Below are 18,667 nucleotides of genomic sequence, written 5' to 3'. Positions count from 1 at the left end.
TCCGAGGGAGTTGTATTAATTGTACAGTTGCAGCTGGTTTCACATTAAGTGTCACACATTTATTAATTAATATGTGTGGGAGTTCGTGTGTGTGTGGGGGGGGGGGTGGGGGGAGAGGGGGGTCCACTCCTCTCTGCTCCTTTTCAGAACCAACTCGGGAAAGATTTCTTAACTGGGACAAAACCAGAGGGCACGTCAGAGTCGACTGAATACAAGGCCCTCATCGCAGGCTACTGGAATAAACGGGTATACCTGGTGGCCAACCGAAACCCACTTATCGGGAAGAAGTTTGCAACAATATTACTGACAAGACACACAACAGAAATTTCACTGAAAACAGTCACAAATGTTTCTGATCTATTTTCCCATTTATTGTTTTATGCTCCCATTTAGTACATTTCTACGGACATGGGTAGATAAATGAAAAAGTATAAAGAATAAAATAAAAACAGTAATCTGCTTTTGAAAGCAGAGCGCAAAAGTGTGAAACCTCAACGCTAGCCGCTGTGACGCTACTTTGGCTAGATCACTTGCAGGCTAAAACGTACATACAGTACCTCGAAAACTTTGATTGCCTTTTCTTCTGAAACGTTCGAGTATCTACGAAAATCCGAGACACGTGTTCGTTTATTTTGACCCCTCTTCCACTGATCAAAGTCCTGGGAAACAGGGTTATGGTACGTGCCGCGTTCTCTTCGTCAGTAGAGCGCTTCAGCAGAGGTCCTGTTTACACATGCGAGGTTTGTTCAAAAGGTAAGGTTCTGTATTAGTTCCATGTGTACCATTTTTCTTTGTTGGCTTGGTAAACATGTCTGAAAAGCCTGTGTTCAGTTTTAGCTATATCTGTTGTCAGCCATCAGAAGAGTTACATCTGTTTTGGTAGTATCGACGATTACTTATTCTGTATAAAAATATATCAGAGAAATAGGGTTCAAATTTTGATATAAGAACGTACAAAAGTTCTTACTTTCATACTGGGTCCCTTATCTCTTTGTTATGGATTGCAGTTTCTCCTCCTGTCAAGGCATCATAACAGGCCTCTATCTCAAAGAAGCCTTCATGAACTCTTTCCACCTTTCCGCTCTCTCATCTACGTTTAACAGTGGAATTTCCATCGTATGTTACCACCCTAGCTTTTAATTTCACCGAGTGTTCTTTTGACTTTTCTATGAGTATATGCTGAGTACGTTCTTCCGAGAATCGCTGCTTTTTCGATTTCTTCGCATCTTTCGCGCAACCGTTTCGCCTTGGCTGACGTGCACTTCTACATCTACATTTACGTGAATACTCTGCAAATCACATTTAAGTGCCTGGCAGAGGGTTCATCGAACCACCTTCACAATTCTCTATTATTCCAATCTCGTAAAGCACGCGGAAAGAGTGAGCACCTATATCTTTCCGTACGAGCTCTGATTTCCCTTATTTTAACGTGGTGATCGTTCCGCCCTATGTAGCTCGGTGTCAACAAAATATTTTCCCATTCGGAGGAGAAAGTTGGTGATTGGAATTTCGTGAGAAGATTCCGAAGCAACGATACACGCCTTTCTTTTAATGATTTCCAGCCCAAATCCTGCATCATTTCTGTGACACTCTCTCCCATATTTCGCAATACTACAAAACGTGTTGCCTTTCTTTGAACTTTTTCGATGTACTCCATCAGTCCTATCTGGTAAGGATCCCACAACGCGCAGCAGTATTCTAATAGAGGACGGACAAGCGTAGTGTAGACAGTCTCCTTAGTAGATCTGTTACATTTTCTAAGTGTCCTACTAATAAAAAGAAGCCTTTGGTTAGCCTTCCCCCACAACATTTTCTCTGTGTTCTTTCCAATTTAAATTGTTCGCAAGTGTAATATCTAGGTATTTAGTTGAACTTACGTCTTTTAGATTAGACTGATTTATCGAATAACCGAAGTATCACGAGTTCCTTTTAGTACTCATGTGGATGACCTCATACTTTTCGTTATTTAGGGCCACCCTTCGCACCATTCAGATATTTTTTTCTAAATCTTTTTGTGGTTTCTTTTGATCTTCTGATGACTTTATTAGCCGATAAACGACAGTGTCATCTGCTAACAACCGAAGACGGCTGCTCAGATTGTCTCCCAAATCGTTTATATAGATAAGGAACAGCAAAGGGCCTATAATACTACCTTGGGGAACGCCTGAAATCACTTCTGCTTTACTCGATGACTTTCCGTCAATTAAGACGAACTGTGACCTCTCCGAAGGGAAATCGCAAAAGAAAAGGTTCAAGTGGCTCTGAGCACTATAGGACTTAACTTCTGAGGTCATCAGTCCTCTACAACTTAGAACTACTTAAACCTAACTAACCTAAGGACAACACACACATCCATGCCAGAGGCAAGATTCGAACCTGCGACCGTAACGATCGCGCGGTTCCAGACTGTAGCGCCTAGAACCGCTCGGCCACACGGCCGGCCGGAAATCGCAAACCCAGTTACTTAACTATGACGATATTCCATAAGCATGCAATTTTACTACGAGCCGCTTGTGTCGTACAGTGTCAAAAGCCTTCCGGAAATCCAGGAATACGGAATCGATCTGAAATCCCTTGTCAATGACACTCAGCACTTCATGTGAATAAAGAGCTAGTTGTGTTTCAAAGGAACGATGTTTTGTAAACCCACGTTGACTGTGTGTCAATAGACAGTTTTATTCGAGGTAGTTCGTAATGTTCGAACACAATATATGTTCGAAAATCCTGCTGCACATCGACGTTAACGATTTGGCCCTGTAATTTAGTGGGTTACTCCTACTACCTTTCTTGAATATTGGTGTGACCTGCGCAACTTTCCAGTCTTTGGGTACTGATCTTTCGTCGAGCGAACGGTTGTATATGATTGTTAAGTATGGAGCTAATGCATCAGCATACTTCGTATTTATTTCATCCTTACCTGATTCACATTGCTGTGATCCTGTCTTCCCCTGGACATTTCTGTACTTCCTCCTTTCGTCGATCAATTGAAATATTTCTTCCGCTATCCAAGGTTTCTACACAGCTACTTACCTTTACTTATGTCTGTCTGTCTAACATCTGTGACTGCTCTTTTTAAAGATGACCACACATCTTCAACTGAACTACCTACTATGAATTTTTTTTTGTCGCAGTACGCACATCCATCGAACTTTCGAAGGAACCATCCCGGCATTTGCCTGGAGCGATTTAGGGAAATCACGGAAAACCTAAATCAGGATACGAGTCCAGTGTGCTAGCCACTGCGCCCCCTCGCTCCGTGCACACGGCGGAGACAATGAGTACTGACAAAATATTAAGCATCCCTGAGTAGAGAAATAACTGACAGATCTGAAAGGAAATAAATCAACCGGTGCGCATGGAGCCTCAGTTCGTTTTTAGAAGGAGTACAGTATGGCACTGACCCCTTCCCCAGCCCAGCACAAAGTCCCAAGCGACTGGATATAAGCTCACATGACTCCAGTATAGAAGGGGGAGAGAACGGGCCCGCGAAATTACAGAACTAAATCCCTAAATTCGGTTGGCCACAGAATCCTTGAATATTCTCAGTTCGAATATATTAAACTTTTTTGAGACTGAGAAGCTAATGTCCACAAAGCAGTGCCGTTTTGGAAAGCATCGCCTTGCCTCTTTCTCACATGGTATACTGCGAACTACGGATGAAGAGCAACAGGCAGATTCCAAATATCTAGATTTCCAGAAATCCTTTCACACGGTGGCCATTCCAGGCTGTTGATGAACGTACGAGCTTATGGAACAAGTCCACAGTTATGTGGGTGGCTCGAGGACTTCTCAAAGAAAAGGTTCAAGTGGCTCTGAGCATTATGGGACTTAACTTCTGAGGTCATGTGCCCTAGAACTTAGAACTACTTAAACCTAACTAACCTAAGGACATCACACACATCCACGCCCGAGGCAGGATTCAAACCTGCTACCGTAGTGCTCGTGCAGTTCCAGACTGTAGCGCCTAGAACCGCTCGGCCACTCCGGCCGGGGTAGGAAGAGAGTCAAGTCGTTTAAATATCTAGGCAATATGAAATGGAACGAGCACGTGAGAATTGTGGTAGGAAGGCGAATGGTCGACTTCGGTTTATTAATCGATATTTAGGGAAGAGTGGTTCACATGTAAAGGAACTGCATAGATTAGATTAGATTAGATTGTTTTAGTTCCATAGACCAAATATTGAGATGGTTCTCGTGGGTGTGGAACATGTCAAAACGTATAACATAAAAAAACATAAAACATTTGATTATTTATTTATTTATTTATTTATTTTATTTATTGTTCCGTGGGACCAAATTATGGCTCTGAGCACTATGGGACTCAACTGCTGTGGTCATCAGTCCCCTAGAACTTAGAACTAATTAAACCTAACTAACCTAAGGACATCACACACACCCATGCCCGAGGCAGGATTCGAACCTGCGACCGTAGCCTAGAACCGCACGACCACTGCGGCCGGCGGGCCAAATTAAGGAGAAGTTTCCATGGTCATGGAACGAGTCAATACATGAAATTATAACACGATATTAGAAACAGATAAAATGAAATATAAAAAAAAACATATTCAGGTGACAAGTCGTAAGTTCAAATAAAGAAAATCAACAATGTTAACACTGGAATTTGCATAATGTTTTAGCTCTTCCAGGAGCTCCTCGACAGAATAGAAGGAGTGAGCCATGAGGAAACTCTTCAGTTTAGACTTAAAAGAATCTGGGCTACTGCTAAGATTTTTGAGTTCTTGTGGTAGCTTATTGAAAATGGATGCAGCAGAATACTGCACTCCTTTCTGCACAAGAGTCAAGGAAGTGCATTCCACATGCAGATTACTGCCCTTATCATTTGTCAGCAGACTGTCAAAATGGTTGATAACATTACGGTGAACTGGAACTGCTAATATTTACAAAAATAATATGCTACCAGAGCGAAATGTTGCTATGCACTTTTAATACATTTATCATCATAAAATACCAAATCTTGTCTGTTGTGACCATGTCACCACTGTCAACCTTTTCGATCCGCATGTCTTCATATATTATGCACATGTTATTTCGTATTTAAAAAAAAGAAAAGGCATGTTTCACATCCACGAGGATCTCCTCAGCACGGATCTATGGAATGAAAAACTAATCTAATCTATCTAATGATGGAAGGAAATTTCTTACAGGTTCTGAAATGCATAAACTGTTTTTTTTAAGTCTAATGACAGTGAATTAGCTTTAAATTATTTATTAATTCACTGAAAATTTTATTAGCAGCTGTTTCTAAGTCTTTACTTGACTTGCTACTTATTGCAATGTTTTATCATCTGCAAATAAAACAAACTTAGTATCTGTCAATGTAACAGACACGAGGTCATTAACATACACAAGGAAAAGCAACGGACCCAAGATGGAACCTTGGCAAACATCACATGTAATTAATTCCCAATCAGATGAAGACTGACTGCTTACTACACATGTATTTTGATACGACACCCTTTGTTTCTGCTTCCTGTTAGATAGATAAGACTCAAACAATTTCGCAGCGTTGCTGGTGACTCCATAATATTCTAATTTACTTAACAGAATGCTGCAGTTCACACAGTCAAAGGCTTTTGACAGGTGGTAGGAAACTATAGCAGCCTCTAATTTAGTATCTAATGAATTAAGCACATTCTCACTGCAATTGTAAATAGCTTTCTCTATAGCAGAACCCTTAAGATATCCAGACTGTAACTTGGACAACATTTGCAGTCAGATGCTTAAGGAAACGCTTGAACACAACTCTCTCAAATACTTTTGAGGAAGCCAACAAAAGTGAAATTGGTTGATAGTTTGATGGTATCTCTTTATCCCTCTTCTTGTAAAGAGGCTTAATCTGAGCATATTTTAGCCAGTCAGGAAATGTTCTGCTGATAAGAGACTGATTGCACAAATATCGTAAGATATAACTGAACACACATGAGCACTCTCTGATTACCTTCGTTGATATATTATCATAACCACTAGAATACTTAGACTTTAAAGATTTTATGATGGATGCTACTTCTTTGGGAGCCATGTGTGTCATTTCCATTTTACTGAAATTATTTTTAAAGACCTGATAACACCAGGTTGTCAGGAACAGAAATGAAGTACTAGTTTAAGAAGTTTGCAATACTATATGCATTTGTTACCAAAGTCCCATTTATTTTTAGAGCTATCTGTTCCTCTCCCTTTTTAGCACCAACTGTGTCTGTTTTCACTATATCTCATACAGTTTTTATTTTGTTGCCTGGTATAATTACCTTATTTTTCTCATAATAATGGTGCTTGTAGCCTATAGCGATTGCGGTTTATCCCAACGGCCTTGTATAACTGGCAGTCGAGATGACAGGCATCTTATCCGCAAGGCTGTAACGGATCGTGCAGCCACGTCTCGATCCCTGAGTCAACAGATGGGGACGTTTGCAAGAAAACAACCATGTGCACGAACAGTTCGACGACGTTTGCAGCAGCATAGACTATCAACTCGGAGACCGTGGCTGCGGTTATCCTTTACGCAGCATCACAGACAGGAGCGCCTGCGATGGTGTATTCAACGACAAACCTGTGTGCACGAATGGCAAAACGTCATTTTTTCGGATGAACCCAGGTTCTGTTTATAGCACCATGATGGTCGCATCCGTGTTTGGAGACATCATGGTGAACGCACATTGGAAGTGTGTATTCTTCATCGCCATAGTGGCGTATAACCCTGTGTGATGGTGTGGGGTGCCATTGGTTACACGTCTCGGTCACCTCTAGTTCGCGTTGACGGCACTCTGAATAGTGGACGTTACATTTTAGATGTGTTAGGACCCGTGGCTCTACCCTTCATTCGATTCCTGCGAAACCCAACATTTCAGCAGGATAATGCACGACCACATGTTGTAGGTTGTGTACAGGTCTTTCTGTATATATACTCGACTGCTGCCCTGGCCAAAACGTTCTCCAGATCTCTCACCATCTGAAAACATCTGGTCAATGGTGGCCGAGCAACTGTCTCGTCACAATACGCCAGTCACTACTCTTGATGAATTGTGGTATCGTGTTAAAGCTGCATTGGCAGCTGTATCTGTACACGCCATCCAAGCTCTGTTTGACTCAATACCTAGTCGTATCAAGGCCGTTATTAGGGCCAGAGGTGATTGTTCTGAGTACCAATTTCTCAGGATCTAAGCACCCAAATTGCGTGAGAATGTAATCACACCATTTATCAGTATAATATCTAGAATCAGTATAACATATTTGTCCAATGAATACCCGTTTACCATCTGCATTTCTTCTTGGTGTAGCAATTTTAATGGGCAGTAGTGTATATGGTTTATTACCCGTTTTTGACTGTAGGTTACCCCTTTTTTTCAGAGTATCGAACATCTTGCACCATTTGACATTATCGAGAGCCTTTTTCCAGATCGACTGATCCACCCTTGAAGATGATCTCGATTTTTCTTTAGTCTTGCTACCATTAACAACCGCAACGCCAGAATTGCCTTTCTGGTGATTTTTCCTAAAGCCAAACAGACGTCATCTAACATAAAAATACAAGTTAATAACCATGTTATAATACTTGGAGTGATCTGACACGAGATTTTTTGGGGGGAAGGGGTGCTATTTTCAAAAATGGTTCAAATGGCTCTGAGCACTATGGTACTTAAATTCTGAGGCCATCAGTCCCCTACAACGTAGAAAGACTTAAACCTAACTAACCTAAGGACATCACACACCTCCATGCCCGAGGCAAGATTCGAGCCTGCGACCGTAGCGGTCGCGCGGTTCCAGACTGGAGCGCCTAGAACCGCTCGGCCACCCAGCCGGCTGCTATTTTCACAAGAATGTTTCCGGCAGTTGACTAGAAGAGCCTCCCACTCACACAACACCTCAAAGTACGACACTTTAAGAACTAAGACCGAGGCGCGGGTGGGGTTGCAGCCCCCCACAAGTAGTGTGTCCGGGTGAATGTGAGGGCCGCGGCACGATTTAATTACGGCGTGGCGAGCTGGCGCACTTTACGACTGGGACGTAATGGAGGAGCCACTTGGCCGCACCGGGTCGCGGCAGTAAATTGCGCCGCAGATACCGATCGCCCGCACCGGCCGACTCTCCATTGTGGCCCGTACGGCTCACGGCGGTCCCGATGGTAACGAGACTTGACCCCAGACGCTGGAAATCCCGCTCGTCTAACAGGTCGCGCGACTAACTGTACGAGAGGCTTTATTTTTGTCGTCATTCTCTCCAAAGGTTTGAGGCTGTCCGCCACGAATTCTGACTGACTGAGCGAGGTAGTACAGCAGTTGGCACAATGGACTCGCATTCGGGATGAAGACGGCTTAAATCCGAGTCCGACCATTCTGATTTAGGTTTCAGTAGCTTCTCTAAACCGCTAGAGGGAAACGTCCGGATGGTTCCAGAATGAGATTTTCACTCTGCAGCGGAGTGTGCGCTGATATGAAAACTTCCTGGCAGATTAAAACTGTGTTCCGGACCGAAACTCGAACTCTGGACCTTTGCCTTTCGCGAGCAAGCTGAGCTACCCAAGCACGACTCACGACACCTCTTCACAGCTGTAATTCCGCCGGTACCTCGCCTCCTACCTTCCAAGCCCTACAGAAGTTCTCCTGCATACCTTGCAGAACTAGCACTTCCAAAAGAAAGAATATTGCGCAGACATGGCTTAGCCACAGCCTGGGGGATGTTTCCAGAATGAAATTTTCGCTCTGCAGCGGAGTGTGCGGTGATATGAAACTTCGTGGCAGATTAAAACTGTGTGGCAGACCGAGACTCGAACTCGGGACCTTTGCCTTTCGCGGGCAAGTGCTCTATAGTCTCGGACCGAGACTCGAACTCGGGACCTTTGTCTTTCACGGGGAAGTGCTCTATTGTCTCGCTCCGGCACACAGTTTTAATCTGCCAGTAAGTTTCATATCAGCGCACAGTCCGCTGCAGAGTGAAAATCTCATTCTGGAAACATCCCCCAGGCTGTGGCTAAGCCATGTCTCCACTATATCCTTTCTTTCAGGAGTGCTAGTTCTGCTAGGTTCGCAGGAGAGCTTCTGTAAAGTTTGAAAGGTAGGAGACGAGGTACTGGTAAAAGTAAAGCTGTGAGGACGGGGCATGAGTCCTGCTTGGGTTGCTCAGATGGTACAGCACTTGCCCGTGAAAGGCAAAGGTCCCGAGTTCGAGTCTCGGTCCGGCACACAGTTTTAATCTGCCAGGAAGTTTGATGTCCGGATGGTTGCTTTGAAAGGGTGCGGCCGATTTCCTCCTTAATCCTCGAAACAATCCGAGCTTCTGTTCCGGCACTGATGACCTCGATGTCGACGGGACATTGTCTTCCTGTCCAATTCTGCTCCTGTTCATCTCAGAGATGCAGCCTAAGATTTATGAAAAGTATTCTGTGTTCGTAAACTATGAATTGCCTCAAGAAAACGATTTATTGAGAAACGGCCAACACGGATTCGGAAAACATCATTCTTGTGCAACACAACTAGCTCTTTGTTCTCACGAAGTAATGTGCGCTATCGATAGGGAATGTCAAATTGAATCCACATTTTTAGATTTCCAGAAGGCATATGAGACTGTTTCTTCACAAGAGACTTATAATCAAATTACGTGCCTATAGAGTACCGCATCAGTTGTGCGAATGGATTCGTGAGCTCCTGTCAGAAATGTCACAGTTCGTAGTAACTGACGGAAAGTCATCGAGTGAATCAGAAGTATGTCTGGTGTTCCCCAAGGACATGTTGTAGGCAGTCTACTGTTCTTGATCTACATAAACGGTTTAGGAGACAATCTGAGCAGCCCCCTTAGAATGTTCGCAGATGATGCTGTCATTCACCGTCTTGTTAAGTAATCAGATGATCAAAAGCAGTTGCAAAATGATTTAGCCAAGACATCTTCGTGGTGCGAAAAGTGAAAATTGACTCTAAATAACGAAAAGTGTGAAGTAATCCGCATGAGTACTAAAAGAAATCCACTAAATTTTCGTTACACGATAATTCAATCACTACTTAGAGATTACAGTTATAAACAACTTAAAATGGAACGATCAGATAGATCATGTGGTGGGGAAAGCAAAGCTGCGCTTTATTAGTAGAACACTTAGAAAATGCAACAGGTGTAGTACAAGATATTGCTTACACCACGCTTGTCCGCCTTCTTATGACGTAATACTGTGCGTCGTGGAGTCCACAGAAGATAGGACTGACGGAGGACACTGAAAAAGTTCAAAGAAGGGCAGCTCGTTTCGTGTTACTGCGAAGTAGAGGACAGAGTGCCTTGGAAATGATACGGGAATTACGGGTGGCAATCATTAAAGCAAAGGCCTTTTTCTTTGCGGCAGGATCTTCTTGTGAAATTTGATTCACAATTTCTTAACTGATTGCCGAAATACACTGTTGGCGCCCACATACATATGGAAAAAAGATCATCATAATAAAACTAAAGAAATCAGGTCTCGTACGGAAAGATATAAGTACACATTTCTCGTGCGCGTCGTCAGAGAGTGGAACGGTGGACTTCAGAAGGGTTTCCTGCGACCCGCTACGAATTCCTCTCCTGCCCCAACCTCCACCTCAGTGTAGCACTTCTATCATTTAAGTTATGCCGTGACATTTTAACAGGCGTCCTACCATCCTGTCCCTTCTTCTTATCGGTGTTACCCTAGCCGACTCTCAGGACAACCTCCTCATTCCTTATAAGTACACCTAACGTCAAAATCTTTCTGTAGCACTACAAATTATATGCTTCGATTCCCTTCTTTTCCGATTTTCCCACAGTCCACGTTTCATTACCGTACAGTGCTGTGCTCCAAACGTATTTTCGCAGAAATTTCTTCCTCAAATTGAGGCTTACGTTTGACACTAGTATTCTGCTTTTTCTGTCCTCCTTGCTCCGTCTCTCATGGGTTATTTTTCTGCCTAGGTAGCTGAATTCCTTAACTTCATCTACTTCGTGATCACCAATCCTCGTATCAAGTTTCTCCTTGTTCTCATTTCTCCTACCTCTCATTACTTTCGTCTTTCTTCAGTTTACACTCAAACTATATTGTCCTCATTAGTATGTTCATCCCATTCAGTAGATCCTGTAATTCTTCTTCAATTTCACCAAGGGTACCAATGTCAACAGCGAATCTTGTCATTCATCCCCTTCCTCCTTGAATTTTAATTCCACTCTCGAACTTCTCTTTTGTTACCGGCCGGCCGATGTGACCGAGTAGTTCTACGCCCTACAGTGTGGAACCGCGCGACCGCTACGGTAGCAGGTTCGAATCCTTCTTCGGGCATGGATGTGTGTGACGTCCTCAGGTTAGTTAGGGTTAAGTAGTTCTAAGTTCTAGGGGACTGATGACCTTAGATGTTACGTCCCATAGTGCTCAGAGCCATTTGAACCATTTTTTTTATTACCGTCATTATTTCTTCGATATATAAACTGAACAGCAGGGGCGAAAGACTGCATCTCTGCGTTACAACCCTTTTAATTCTAACACTTCGTTCTTCATCTTCCACTCTTATTATTCCCTCTTAGAAGAAACCGGTAATTGCCTACAGCAAGTTACAACTGTGATGTAATAAACGATCAGCTACAAGCTAAGCTGACTCAATGGAATAATTAATGAACATTTATCTTCGACCCTAGCCAAACACTCGTATGTAACAGGTATCTTTCTAATTTTACTCTTTCATTAAAAATACAAATTAATGATTTTTGTTATAATGCAAATTGTCTCTTACGATCTGCTTTTCATTTATGCGACCTATTCCACATGCTACAAATCTGACAGTTCGTTTATTTTCTGTGGTGCGCCGCACAGCAATCGTTGAGTAGGTAACAGGACAGGAAGGTCGCCATGTAGCAGCTGCCCAGGTAACAGGACAGGAAGGTCGCCATGTAGCAGCTGCCCAGGTAACAGGACAGGAAGGTCGCCATGTAGCAGCTGCCCAGGTAACAGGACAGGAAGGTCGCCATGTAGCAGCTGCCCAGGTAACAGGACAGGAAGGTCGCCATGTAACAGCTGCCCAGGTAACAGGACAGGAAGGTCGCCATGTAGCAGGTGCCCAGGTAACAGGACAGGAAGGTCGCCATGTAGCAGCTGCCCAGGTAACAGGACAGGAAGGTCGCCATGTAGCAGCTGCCCAGGTAACAGGACAGGAAGGTCGCCATGTAACAGCTGCCCAGGTAACAGGACAGGAAGGTCGCCATGTAACAGCTGCCCAGGTAACAGGACAGGAAGGTCGCCATGTAGCAGGTGCCCAGGTAACAGGACAGGAAGGTCGCCATGTAGCAGCTGCCCAGGTAACAGGACAGGAAGGTCGCCATGTAGCAGCTGCCCAGGTAACAGGACAGGAAGGTCGCCATGTAGCAGCTGCCCAGGTAACAGGACAGGAAGGTCGCCATGTAGCAGCTGCCCAGGTAACAGGACAGGAAGGTCGCCATGTAGCAGCTGCCCAGGTAACAGGACAGGAAGGTCGCCATGTAGCAGCTGCCCAGGTAACAGGACAGGAAGGTCGCCATGTAGCAGCTGCCCAGGTAACAGGACAGGAAGGTCGCCATGTAGCAGCTGCCCAGGTAACAGGACAGGAAGGTCGCCATGTAACAGGTGCCCAGGTAACAGGACAGGAAGGTCGCCATGTAGCAGCTGCCCAGGTAACAGGACAGGAAGGTCGCCATGTAGCAGCTGCCCAGGTAACAGGACAGGAAGGTCGCCATGTAGCAGCTGCCCAGGTAACAGGACAGGAAGGTCGCCATGTAGCAGCTGCCCAGGTAACAGGACAGGAAGGTCGCCATGTAGCAGCTGCCCAGGTAACAGGACAGGAAGGTCGCCATGTAGCAGCTGCCCAGGTAACAGGACAGGAAGGTCGCCATGTAGCAGCTGCCCAGGTAACAGGACAGGAAGGTCGCCATGTAGCAGCTGCCCAGGTAACAGGACAGGAAGGTCGCCATGTAGCAGCTGCCCAGGTAACAGGACAGGAAGGTCGCCATGTAGCAGCTGCCCAGGTAACAGGACAGGAAGGTCGCCATGTAACAGGTGCCCAGGTAACAGGACAGGAAGGTCGCCATATAGCAGCTGCCCAGGTAACAGGACAGGAAGGTCGCCATGTAGCAGCTGCCCAGGTAACAGGACAGGAAGGTCGCCATGTAGCAGCTGCCCAGGTAACAGGACAGGAAGGTCGCCATGTAGCAGCTGCCCAGGTAACAGGACAGGAAGGTCGCCATGTAGCAGCTGCCCAGGTAACAGGACAGGAAGGTCGCCATGTAGCAGCTGCCCAGGTAACAGGACAGGAAGGTCGCCATGTAGCAGCTGCCCAGGTAACAGGACAGGAAGGTCGCCATGTAGCTGCCCAGGTAACAGGACAGGAAGGTCGCCATGTAGCAGCTGCCCAGGTAACAGGACAGGAAGGTCGCCATGTAGCAGGTGCCCAGGTAACAGGACAGGAAGGTCGCCATGTAACAGCTGCCCAGGTAACAGGACAGGAAGGTCGCCATGTAGCAGGTGCCCAGGTAACAGGACAGGAAGGTCGCCATGTAGCAGCTGCCCAGGTAACAGGACAGGAAGGTCGCCATGTAGCAGCTGCCCAGGTAACAGGACAGGAAGGTCGCCATGTAGCAGCTGCCCAGGTAACAGGACAGGAAGGTCGCCATGTAACAGGTGCCCAGGTAACAGGACAGGAAGGTCGCCATGTAGCAGCTGCCCAGGTAACAGGACAGGAAGGTCGCCATGTAGCAGCTGCCCAGGTAACAGGACAGGAAGGTCGCCATGTAGCAGCTGCCCAGGTAACAGGACAGGAAGGTCGCCATGTAACAGGTGCCCAGGTAACAGGACAGGAAGGTCGCCATGTAGCAGCTGCCCAGGTAACAGGACAGGAAGGTCGCCATGTAGCAGCTGCCCAGGTAACAGGACAGGAAGGTCGCCATGTAGCAGCTGCCCAGGTAACAGGACAGGAAGGTCGCCATGTAGCAGCTGCCCAGGTAACAGGACAGGAAGGTCGCCATGTAGCAGCTGCCCAGGTAACAGGACAGGAAGGTCGCCATGTAGCAGCTGCCCAGGTAACAGGACAGGAAGGTCGCCATGTAGCAGCTGCCCAGGTAACAGGACAGGAAGGTCGCCATGTAACAGGTGCCCAGGTAACAGGACAGGAAGGTCGCCATGTAGCAGCTGCCCAGGTAACAGGACAGGAAGGTCGCCATGTAGCAGCTGCCCAGGTAACAGGACAGGAAGGTCGCCATGTAGCAGCTGCCCAGGTAACAGGACAGGAAGGTCGCCATGTAGCAGCTGCCCAGGTAACAGGACAGGAAGGTCGCCATGTAGCAGCTGCCCAGGTAACAGGACAGGAAGGTCGCCATGTAGCAGCTGCCCAGGTAACAGGACAGGAAGGTCGCCATGTAGCAGCTGCCCAGGTAACAGGACAGGAAGGTCGCCATGTAGCAGCTGCCCAGGTAACAGGACAGGAAGGTCGCCATGTAGCAGCTGCCCAGGTAACAGGACAGGAAGGTCGCCATGTAACAGGTGCCCAGGTAACAGGACAGGAAGGTCGCCATGTAGCAGCTGCCCAGGTAACAGGACAGGAAGGTCGCCATGTAGCAGCTGCCCAGGTAACAGGACAGGAAGGTCGCCATGTAGCAGCTGCCCAGGTAACAGGACAGGAAGGTCGCCATGTAGCAGCTGCCCAGGTAACAGGACAGGAAGGTCGCCATGTAGCAGCTGCCCAGGTAACAGGACAGGAAGGTCGCCATGTAGCAGCTGCCCAGGTAACAGGACAGGAAGGTCGCCATGTAGCAGCTGCCCAGGTAACAGGACAGGAAGGTCGCCATGTAGCAGCTGCCCAGGTAACAGGACAGGAAGGTCGCCATGTAGCAGCTGCCCAGGTAACAGGACAGGAAGGTCGCCATGTAGCAGGTGCCCAGGTAACAGGACAGGAAGGTCGCCATGTAACAGCTGCCCAGGTAACAGGACAGGAAGGTCGCCATGTAGCAGGTGCCCAGGTAACAGGACAGGAAGGTCGCCATGTAGCAGCTGCCCAGGTAACAGGACAGGAAGGTCGCCATGTAGCAGCTGCCCAGGTAACAGGACAGGAAGGTCGCCATGTAGCAGCTGCCCAGGTAACAGGACAGGAAGGTCGCCATGTAGCAGCTGCCCAGGTAACAGGACAGGAAGGTCGCCATGTAACAGGTGCCCAGGTAACAGGACAGGAAGGTCGCCATGTAGCAGGTGCCCAGGTAACAGGACAGGAAGGTCGCCATGTAGCAGCTGCCCAGGTAACAGGACAGGAAGGTCGCCATGTAGCAGCTGCCCAGGTAACAGGACAGGAAGGTCGCCATGTAACAGCTGCCCAGGTAACAGGACAGGAAGGTCGCCATGTAGCAGCTGCCCAGGTAACAGGACAGGAAGGTCGCCATGTAGCAGCTGCCCAGGTAACAGGACAGGAAGGTCGCCATGTAGCAGCTGCCCAGGTAACAGGACAGGAAGGTCGCCATGTAGCAGCTGCCCAGGTAACAGGACAGGAAGGTCGCCATGTAACAGGTGCCCAGGTAACAGGACAGGAAGGTCGCCATGTAGCAGGTGCCCAGGTAACAGGACAGGAAGGTCGCCATGTAGCAGCTGCCCAGGTAACAGGACAGGAAGGTCGCCATGTAGCAGCTGCCCAGGTAACAGGACAGGAAGGTCGCCATGTAGCAGCTGCCCAGGTAACAGGACAGGAAGGTCGCCATGTAGCAGCTGCCCAGGTAACAGGACAGGAAGGTCGCCATGTAACAGGTGCCCAGGTAACAGGACAGGAAGGTCGCCATGTAGCAGGTGCCCAGGTAACAGGACAGGAAGGTCGCCATGTAGCAGCTGCCCAGCCCGGATGCCTCACGGCAAATAGGTCCTCACCCCGAACAGGACAGGTAGAGGAAGCGGGTGGCGCTGCCTCACCCTGACGGCCGGTGTTAACTCTCCCGCTCAGACACCTGTTTGGCCGCCAATTTCCCGGATCAGGGAGGAACTGGTACGCCTCCACCACCTCATGGCTTCAACTTAAATTCAGACGTAAAGTCCAGGGACTTTTAAGGAACTTCATTATCTTCAGCAATTTCTTTGTTAAATAACTCGAGAGCGTGGAAATTACTTCTCCCTCCTCACTTGATGGTCCTCCATATACGCAATTCACCGGTGAGACCCGTCAGCTGGAGAACGTTAGCCGTATTGCATAAAATGATCTCTTGAAAGGAGGATATAAGATGAACATCAACAAAAGCAAAACGAGGATCATGGAATGTAGTCGAATTAAGCCGGGTGATGATGAGGGAATTAGATTAGGAAATGTGGCACTTAAAGTAGTAAATGAGTTTTGCTATTTGGGGAGCAAAATAACTGATGATGGTCGAAGTAGAGAGGATATAAAATATAGACTGGCAATGGCAAGGAAAGCGTTTCTGAAAAAGAGAAATTTGTTAACATAGAGTAGAGATTTAAGTGTCAGGAAGTCACTTCTGAAAGTATTTGTATGGTGTGTAGCCATGTATGGAAGTGAAACATGGGCGATAAATAGTTTGGACAAGAAGAGAATAGAAGCTTTCGAAATGTGGTGCTACAGAAGAATGCTGAAGATTAGATGGGTAGATCACATAACTAATGAGGAAGTATTGAATAGGATTGGGGAGAAGAGAAGTTTGTGGCACAACTTGATCAGAAGAAGGGATCGGTTGGTAGGACATGTTCTGAGGCATCAAGGGATCACCAATTTAGTATTGGAGGGTAGCGTGGAGGGTAAAAATCGTAGAGGGAGACCAAGAGATGAATACACTAAGCAGATTCAGAAGGATGTAGGTTGCAGTAGGTACTGGGAGATGAAGAAGCTTGCGCAGGATAGAATAGCATAGAGAGCTGCATCAAACCAGTCTCAGGACTGAAGACCACAACAACAACTGGTCTGTAAGCTCTGAATTCGGAAGGCAACCTGAATCTTTGGTTGGAATTATGAAATTAGTTTTATTTGACTCTCTGTGTTTGTGATAGAGCTGGTCTGGACAGAAGTTGTGTCCAAGCCATGTACGTTATACGCCTTCAAAAAGTCTCTGTGTTATATACCAATGAACACCGATGACGCCTGTACCGGCGTTAATGGCAACAGCTGATGTTGCGACAATTCAGCTCGTTGTCATATCAAAATAACTCCAAACTGAATCCCCACTCCACGATCTAAGGAAGGGCACTTTGCAGTGCGGCACTGCAAATTCTGTAACATGTAGTGGTGAGGACACACCAGTTCCTTCCTCACTCGGGCAACTAGCGTCCAAACAGCTGTCCCAACTTGAGAGACAAAGAGACCGCAGCGCCAACAGTCAGCTTCCTCTACCTGCCGTGTTTGCTACGCGGACCTAATTGGTAACTGCGGACGCAAGTTACGTTGCAGCATCCGAGTATACTGATAGCACGTGAGGCGCTCTCCAGCACCATTAGGTTACTGATCCTGAACGAGTATACATCGCAGATAGTAAGAGGGCGGCATTTGCCGTCATTTTGGCCGGAGAACATTGTATTCGAGCGCGCTGCGTGTAGCCTTGTGCTAAGACTGTCTGGTATGATCAGCATGTTTCTGCTTAGGAAACGTGTAGCAACTACGTTGATTGCTTTCGTGTAATCACGCTGTTTTTCATCGCGAGATACGGGATCGCGACGACATTGAACGCTGTGTGGTAAGTTTTGTCGTTTGGCTCCTGCCTTTGGGCACGTAATATGCAAATTCGTTTCACATAAACATTCCGTGCTCTCTCTAGGGACTGGACCTATGCTCTTTTAGATTTCTCACAGTGTTAGACATTTTTTGTTTTAGTTTCATTGCCAGCTGCTGTGGCCGAGCGGTTCTAGGCGCTTCAGTCTGGAACCGTGCTGCTGCTACGGTCGCAGGTTCGAATCCTTCCTCGGGCATGGATGTGTGTGGTGGCCCTAGGTTAGTTAGGTTTAAGTACTTCTATGTCTAGCGGACTGATGACCTCAGATGTTAAGTCCCATAGTGCTCAGAGCCATTTGAACCTTTTATTCCTCGTCCTACAGCAAGGTGTCATATCATGAAGTCATCCACCTACGAGTGTTTGGCTAGGGTGGAATATTAGTGTTCATTAATTATTCCATTGAGGCAGCTTAGCATGTAGCTGATCGTTTATTACATCACAGTTGTAATTTGCTGTAGACAGTTACCGGTTTCTTCTAAGAGGGAACAATAAGAGCGGAAGATGAATAACGAAGTATCAGAATTAAAAGGGTTGTAACGCAGAGACGTAGTGCTTCCTTTGTGACACCTTACATTTGTGTATCTTCGTGCAATATGCTGGGGTTAGACAAAAATATGCAAACACCGCGAGAAATGTACTCTTCATCATAAATACGCAAGCTAGCGTAGCCTGCAGGCTCCGCTGGTGTGTTTGATTGTGAGCGGCACCTGGGAACTCTCCTGAATGAGTCGCAAGTGTGAGTCGTGGGCGGATAGTATCCTGTGTGGCTGTGAGTACATCATGTCACAGCTGACTGATTGCAATCAAAGAAATAAATGCTGCCATTTGAATGTTAAGGCCACAGTTTACAGCAATATAACATGCTTTTAATACACTACTGGCCATTAAAATTGCTACACCACGAAGATGACGAGCTACAGACGAGAAATTTAACCGACAGGAAGAAGATACTGTG

At 46.6% G+C, this 18,667-nt stretch overlaps 1 protein-coding gene across 1 annotated transcript in view; it reads left to right on the top strand.

The window, feature by feature from the left end:
* Positions 1 to 674: 674 nt before the first annotated feature.
* Positions 675 to 18,667, top strand: part of LOC126293708 (hornerin-like) — a 131,637-nt gene continuing 113,644 nt past the window's right edge. The window contains exons 1-2 of the mRNA XM_049987058.1: positions 675 to 740; positions 11,827 to 15,885. Of these exons, the coding sequence (XP_049843015.1) occupies positions 675 to 740; positions 11,827 to 15,885 (4,125 nt within the window). The remainder of the gene's footprint in view (positions 741 to 11,826; positions 15,886 to 18,667) is intronic.

Source organism: Schistocerca gregaria, chromosome 1 (genome assembly GCF_023897955.1).
Source record: "Schistocerca gregaria isolate iqSchGreg1 chromosome 1, iqSchGreg1.2, whole genome shotgun sequence".
NCBI lineage: Eukaryota > Metazoa > Arthropoda > Insecta > Orthoptera > Acrididae > Schistocerca > Schistocerca gregaria.
The sequence above is the reverse complement of the archived record's forward strand: the minus strand, read 5'-3'. Positions and strand labels throughout refer to the sequence as shown.